The sequence below is a fragment of the Chlorocebus sabaeus genome, chromosome 25 (genome assembly GCF_047675955.1).
Source record: "Chlorocebus sabaeus isolate Y175 chromosome 25, mChlSab1.0.hap1, whole genome shotgun sequence".
NCBI lineage: Eukaryota > Metazoa > Chordata > Mammalia > Primates > Cercopithecidae > Chlorocebus > Chlorocebus sabaeus.
Genome location: NC_132928.1, coordinates 85,831,086 through 85,838,162, shown reverse-complemented (window position 1 = coordinate 85,838,162; position 7,077 = coordinate 85,831,086). Strand labels below are relative to the sequence as shown.

Here is a 7,077-nt window from a genome sequence, read left to right as displayed (position 1 = left end):
CTAAAGCCAACCCAGTCTTTTGGGAGGCAGATTTTTTTTTTCAGCTCAATGTAATTAAAGTAATTCTAGCACTTGGAAATAGCCAGTATTTAAATGATCAGGCCCAGAGCACCTGTAATCCCAGCACTTTGGGAGGCCAAGGCAGGAGGATCACTTGAGCCAGGAGTTAAGGGCCAGCCTGGACAATATAGCATGACCTCTACCTCTACCAAATAAAAAAATATATATATAAAATTAACCAGGCATGGTGGCACACACCTGTGGTCCTAACCACTCTAGTGGGAGGACACTTGAGCCTAGAAGTTTGAGATTACAGTGAGCTATGATTGTGCCACTGCCTTCCAGCTGGGGCAACCAAGCAAGGCTTTGTCTCTTAAAAAAATAAATAAATCACTATTTCAAAAGGTGGTGAGCTCTTCATTACTGAAAGTATTTAACCATGAAGCAGTGATTACACAATAGCTCAGTTTCCTTGTTCGTTTGGATATGAATTGTGGGAGGTACTTTAGAAAACTAGGAACTGAGCCCAGTGTCCTGTAAACTTAGTCTATTGTAATAAAGGGCTGTTTTGTTTTCACTGTGGTCTCCCTAAGGAGACCCTCATTGCTCTCCATGTTTACCTTATTTTTCTGTGGACATTCATTTTAAATTGAATACCATGGTCATATTCTCATAAAATACTAAGTGAAAGCCAAGGCAAAAAGGAACCATTTTCCAAGATAGCATTGTTGTTTTACCAAGAGTATTTATTATTATGGTTTGAAATGGAATCTTGCTCTATCACCCGGGCTGGAGTGATCACAGTGGTGGGATCTCGGCCCATTGCTACCTCCGCCTCCCATGTTCAAGTGATTCTCCTGCCTCAGCCTCCTGAGTAGCTGGAACTACAGGTGCCCCCTACCACACCCGACTAAATTTGGTATTTTTAGTAGAGATGGGCTTTCGCCATTTTGGCCAGGCTGGTCTTGAACTCCTGACCTCAAGTGATCCACCTGCCTTGGCCTCCCAAAGTGCTGGGGTTACAGGCGTCAGCCACCGTGCCTGGCTGAATAAATAATCTATGTGAATAAATCAATCTATATGAATAAATCAATCTATGTGGATCAAATAACAATTTTCTCACATCTCTTAGTTTTCATTCAGTGTTTTCAAGCCAGAATTGCTGGAATATTTTGCCTTCAAACAAACATATACTTAACACTTTTATCTTGACTCTGTTATACATTCTGAGAATGGCAGAAGAGTATTTAGATCAGGCCTAAAAAAGGTGTTATCTGAGCAGACTGGAAGGACGTGAGAAATAAGCTATACAAAGCTGTTCAAGGACAACATTGCAGGGAACTAAACATGCTAAGGAGAAAACGAGGCAAGTTTCAGGTAACTTGAAGAATACTAAGGAGGCGGGAGCGCTGGGTGCGGAATGGACCAAGAAGAAAGTAGACTAAGAGTTTGGTGAGGCTGTGGGAGGAGAGATCAAGCAGGGCTGGGTCCATCAAGGCTTTGTTTTTGTTTGTTTGTTGGTTGTTTTTGTTTCTTAAGCTTTATTGAAGAAATCAAGTACTATATAGTTCAATATATATGACACATTCAGTATTATACTCTTTGTAGCATGTGCAATAATGTTAAGATATCATTTTCTCTTGATGTAATTATTTCCTGGCTACATGAAAATAATATTCCCAGTAACTTTGGCCAAGGATGAGAGAGAACGTAGAACACAGAAGAAACAGTGAACTACAACAGACATGAAGAACAGAAACAGCAAGTCAACAGAACGTCGATTCTGACGAAGTGGAAACTGCAGAGGTGAATATGTGGATTGTCTGGCCACAATATTTTCTTCCTTTTCAGGAACAATTCACAGTACATCTCTGTTCCCTGTGAAAACTCTCCCGTGTTTTAAAATGTTCTCTTTGACGGCTTTCTTGAGTGGGGCAGGCTGGACATGGAGGTGCTAGATGAGAGATAGTGGTGCCTTTTCTAGGGAGCAAGTGATGGTGGTCGTGAAGGGTGATCAGATCAGTTCTGGATACATTTTCAGGTGGAGCTAGTCAATTTTGCTGAAAAATTGGACATTGGGTTTGAAAGGAACAAGAGTCAAATTCAGAGTTTCTGGTCTGAGCAAGTGGGAGGAAGGCTGCACTGGGGGAGGCTGGGGTAGTCAGGAGTGCTGGTCAGCTAAGTCAGGTCTCGTTACATTGCAAATGCTGACAAGATATGAGTGAGCATTTCACATAGGGCAGTTGTTTACAGGAGGCTTGTGTTCAAGCTCGAGACATAAATTTGAGGGCTGAGAGCAAAGTGACAGTATTCAAGTCAAGAGACTGCCTGAAACTGTGAAGGAAATGAAGGTAGACTGAGAGACTTGAAGCCCTGTACAAGTGTGAAAAACCAGGGCTGTCGCTGATCTAAGAGCGTATGTAGTTGTGGATATTAAGTGACCAGTGGATCCAGGAAGAGGGAGGGATCGACAGTGCGATGATGCCACAGATGAAGAGGGTTGGGAATGTGATGGGTGGCTGCAGGGCAATGCCGTTCTGGGGCAGTGGCAAGAGAAACATCCAGATCATAGTGCATTCCAGTGAGCAAGAAGGCGGAGGACGAGGAGCAGCAGGGAGGGGCAGTGCCCTCCAGAAGGGAAAGCATCAGGAAAAGGGAGCAGAGAAGTGCAGGTAGTATTCAGAGAACAGCAAAGCCTCTAGACCTATTCTTCTCTGTTTCGTCTTTTTAAAGTGGGGGAGAGCAATCCAGCCCATTAGCATGTCGAGGAAATGCTTTGGCAGAAAGGGCACCATGGGTGATTCAGGCATGAAGCTGAGAATACCCGTGAAGGAGAGAAAAAAAGAATTTCTCTTCTCGACTTTCATAAATTCACTGCTGGGACAGATTTTCATGAGCAAAACACAGATCACCAAGAGAAAAACAAGCGTGATTATTTCTGCATGCCACCCCCATCACAAGAAAGAAAGCAGCTCTCTCAGGAAAACGGCTCACCTAGATTGCTGCAACGCTTTGGGAGCAGTGGCTTTGAGGCCTTGCTGAAATAGTGTCTTAGCAAGGAGCCATACATTATCTACAGTGAAAAAAACAAAGAAAATGGCATCGTCAGGCTTCCAAAACGCAAGACATTTGGGAAGGAACATTTACAGGAAGAGTAGTCTGTTCTGAGATCCCTGGTGTTGCTGTCTGAACTGATAAGCAAGAATCTTCAGGCGGGAAGAGGCAGAGGGGAGGCAGGAAGTCCTTTGTCTTTGTACATTCTTGGTCCTGCCTTCAGGAAAGCAGAGGGAGGGGCAGGTCCCCTGTGTGTTCATCTTCTTCAGCTCAACACTCCTGAGTTTTTTTGGAGAGGAATCGTTTTGCCTCCTTCACCTGCAATACCTTTCCAGTGTGTAGGAGGTTATTGGCGCCTGATGCCCAGGTGGAGGGATTTGTCTTTGACTCGGATGCAGAAAGTTTACTCAGAGGAAGTGTGAGGCGTCAATGCATAGGAACAAAAGGGAGTCGGTGGCAGAATTTAGTGGCCTGAGCTTGTGGATATTTCCATTGAAGGATTTCAGGATTTTCCAGTGAAATAAGTATCTTACTGAGGGTACAGAGCAACAAGGATGTGCTAGACCTTTGAAAAGAGAGCAGCATAAGTGAAATAGTCACTTAAGAGATTGGAGGAGTGAATAGATATGGGTATTGATAAAAAGCCAAAGTCTGTAACAAATATTTGAAGAGGTTTATTCTGAGCCAAATTTAAGGACTATGATCTGTGACAGTCCCAGGAGGTCCTGAGAATATGTGCTTAAGGTGGTTGTGTTACAGCTTGACTTTACCCATTTTAGGGTGACATAAGACATCAATCAGTACATGTGAGCTATGCATTGGTTTGGTCTGGAAAGGCAGGACAACTCCAAGAATGGGAGAAGGTTACAGGTCATACGTGGATGCAAAGACTTTCTGATTGGCAACTGGTTGAAAGAATTAAGTTATTGTCCAAAGACCTGGAATCAATAGAAGGAGAATCTGGATTAAGATAAGGGGGTTGGGGAAACCAGGGTTCTTACGATGTAGATGAAGTCTCATATGTTGCCAGCCTGAGAAGCAGCAGATGGCAAAAATGTTCTATTGAGACTTTTAAAAGCTGCTAGACTTTCAGCTCATCTCTTGAGGATCAGACAAAGGCCTGGAGAGGGAAAGGGGTTCTCCACAGAATGTAGATTTCCCCCACAAGAGACAGCTTTGCAGGGCCATTTTAAATATGACAAATACATATATGTTGTGGTAAAATATTTCCATTTCTTTCAGGGTCGGCTGTCTGTCATGATGCTATACTAGAGTCAGATTCGAATCTGGTACCTTATTGCTATAGAGTCTGTTTTGTCAGCCTTAAAATCTCTTTTTTGATGTTATTGCTACTCAGTTGTGCCTGAATTCTGAAGAAAGGAGAGCGTGATGAGGTTTGTCCAACCTCCTCTTCCCATCATGGCTTGAACCAGATTTTTTAGGTTTCTTTGAAATCCCCTTGGCAGAAAGGAGGAGTCCGCTCGGTCAGTTGTGGGGTTTAGAATTTTATTTTTGGTGTATAAGGGAAATATAGAATGATTGCTCTCCAGCAGTAAGGGCACACTGAGTGCGTTGGTTGTACATTTTACAGAGGTTCTATTCTGTGCTATGTCCCACTCCCTCAACTTCACAGAAGCTCCTGTATGGCAGGTGGATGTTTACTTTATCCAGAACTATAGATAGGGAATTAAATGAAAGAAAAGAAGGTGTACACGAGGATGCAATGATAGTGGTTGGGCGTGAGTATGGTGTCGGGTAAGGCAAGAAAGGACACCAGTGGAGTGAGACAGATTAGTTCAGCACAGGCCTTCTCTCTCTCTCTGTCACACACACACACACACACACACACACACACACAGCAGGGACCAATAAATATTGCTTGAGGGTAGAATATATACACTTTCCCAAGATGGCGTAGGAGACGTGCTGTGTCTGGCTTCTTTTCAGACAAAGCCCACATATGACAAGGGAAAGGCATTTGCTTCCGTATGTGCAAGATTTTTTTTTTCTTTTTTGAGACGGAATCTCGCCCTATCGCCCAGGCTGGAATGCAGTGGCGTGATCTTGGCTCAGTGCAACCTCCACCTCCCGAGTTCAAATGATTCTCCTGCCCCAGCCTCCCAAGTAGCTGGGATTACAGGCACGTGCCACTACGCCCACCTAATTTTTGTATTTTTAGTAGAGACAGGGTTTCACTATGTTGGTTAGGCTGCTCTTGAACTCTTGACCTCGTGATATGCCCGCCTCGGCCTTCCAAAGTGCTGGGATTACAGGCGTGAGCCACTGCGCCCAGCCCTGCAGGATTTTTTTTTTTTTAAGTTTTGTTGTTATTGTCAGTTTTTTGAGTTTTTGTCCAGCTTTACTGAGGTGTAGTCGATAAATATTATTGTATACTATATATTTAAAGTGTACAACCTTGTTCTGATAGAGGTATTCATTGTGAAATAATCATCACAATCAATCCAAGTAACATAGTCATCGCCTCAGTTTTTCTTTTTGGTATGGTGAGAGCACTGAAGGTCTACTAATCAGAGTCCTCTTTTGCCTGTCTTTGGATAGGAGACTTCAAGATTTCAGAGAACCCAGATAAATGAAACTTGCTGAGTCTCCTTACAAGATCTAACATTCACATTCAGCTTAAGATTTCAAAATGTGTTCTTAGAAAAGAGATGCGGAATTATGCATTTATCCTTCTAAAAAGCTGTGCATACAGCTCTAAACTATTTAAAAATTAATCTCTGAAGTGCCAAACATCAATAGTGATACATTTGTGCCTTGCATCCTGTGCTTTTCCAAAATGTTTTTCATCCCCCACAGGCAATGGAGCCCCAAAATACCTCCACTGTGACTAACTTTCGGCTGTTAGGATTCCAGAACCTTCTTGAATGGCAGACCCTGCTCTTTGTCATTTTCCTGCTCATCTACTGCCTGACCATTACAGGGAATGTCGTCATCGTTACTGTGGTGAGCCAGGACCAGCGACTGCACTCCCCTATGTACATGTTCCTCCAGCATCTCTCCTTTCTGGAGGTCTGGTACACATCCACCACTGTGCCCCTTCTCCTAGCCAACCTGCTGTCCTGGGGCCAAGCTATCTCCTTCTCCGCCTGCATGGCACAGCTCTACTTCTTCGTGTTCCTCGGCGCTACCGAGTGCTTTCTCCTGGCCGTGATGGCCTATGACCGTTACCTGGCCATCTGCAGCCCGCTCCGCTACCCTTTCCTCATGCATCATGAGCTCTGCACCAGGTTGGTGGCGGTCTCCTGGTGGACAGGGATCAGCACAGGCTTTCTGCCTTCCCTGATGATTTCCAGGTTGGACTTCTGTGGGCCCAATGAGATTAACCATTTCTTCTGTGACCTCCTCCCACTCATGCGGCTCTCCTGTTCCAGTGTTTATATCACTGAGGTGACCATCTTCATCCTGTCAACTGCCGTGCTGTGCATTTGTTTTTTTCTGACACTGGGGTCCTATGTTTTCATCGTGTCCTCCGTATTGAGAATCCCTTCCACCTCTGGCCGGAGAAAGACATTTTCCACATGTGGCTCCCACCTGGCTGTTGTCACTATCTACTACGGGACCATGATCTCCATGTATGTGCACCCCAGTCCCCACCTGTTGCCTGAAGTCAACAAGATCATTTCTGTCTTCTACACTGTGGTCACACCACTGCTGAACCCACTTATCTACAGCTTGAGGAACAAAGACTTCAAAGAAGCTGTTAGAAAGGTCATGAGAAGGAAATGTGGTATCTATGGAGTACGAGCAAAAGGAAGTTCCTTTATTAGGTGAGGAAAATTGCACAGAACATGCAGTGGATTAAATTCAGGGTTAAGCGAATGGTAGAGTCAGACCTTTAAACCTGAAGCTCCTTGTCAGAACTGCATTGAATTCCGTAAGCCAAAAAACAACAGTTTTTTGAGGGTTCCTTGCCAGCAACTGGTCAGAAGATAAATTGCCTCCACCAAACCATTTTGAGGTCAGTTTTGTGCTAGACACTTTCTAACATCTTGTTAGGAAAAT

At 44.1% G+C, this 7,077-nt stretch overlaps 1 protein-coding gene across 1 annotated transcript; it reads left to right on the top strand.

Moving 5' to 3' along the window:
- Nucleotides 1-5,546: 5,546 nt before the first annotated feature.
- OR11L1 (olfactory receptor family 11 subfamily L member 1) lies at nucleotides 5,547-6,855 on the top strand. Its single transcript, XM_007990072.3, has one exon. It carries the CDS (start codon nucleotides 5,875-5,877, stop codon nucleotides 6,844-6,846), a length of 972 nt encoding a protein of 323 aa, XP_007988263.3. The 5' UTR covers nucleotides 5,547-5,874; the 3' UTR covers nucleotides 6,847-6,855.
- Nucleotides 6,856-7,077: the final 222 nt, after the last annotated feature.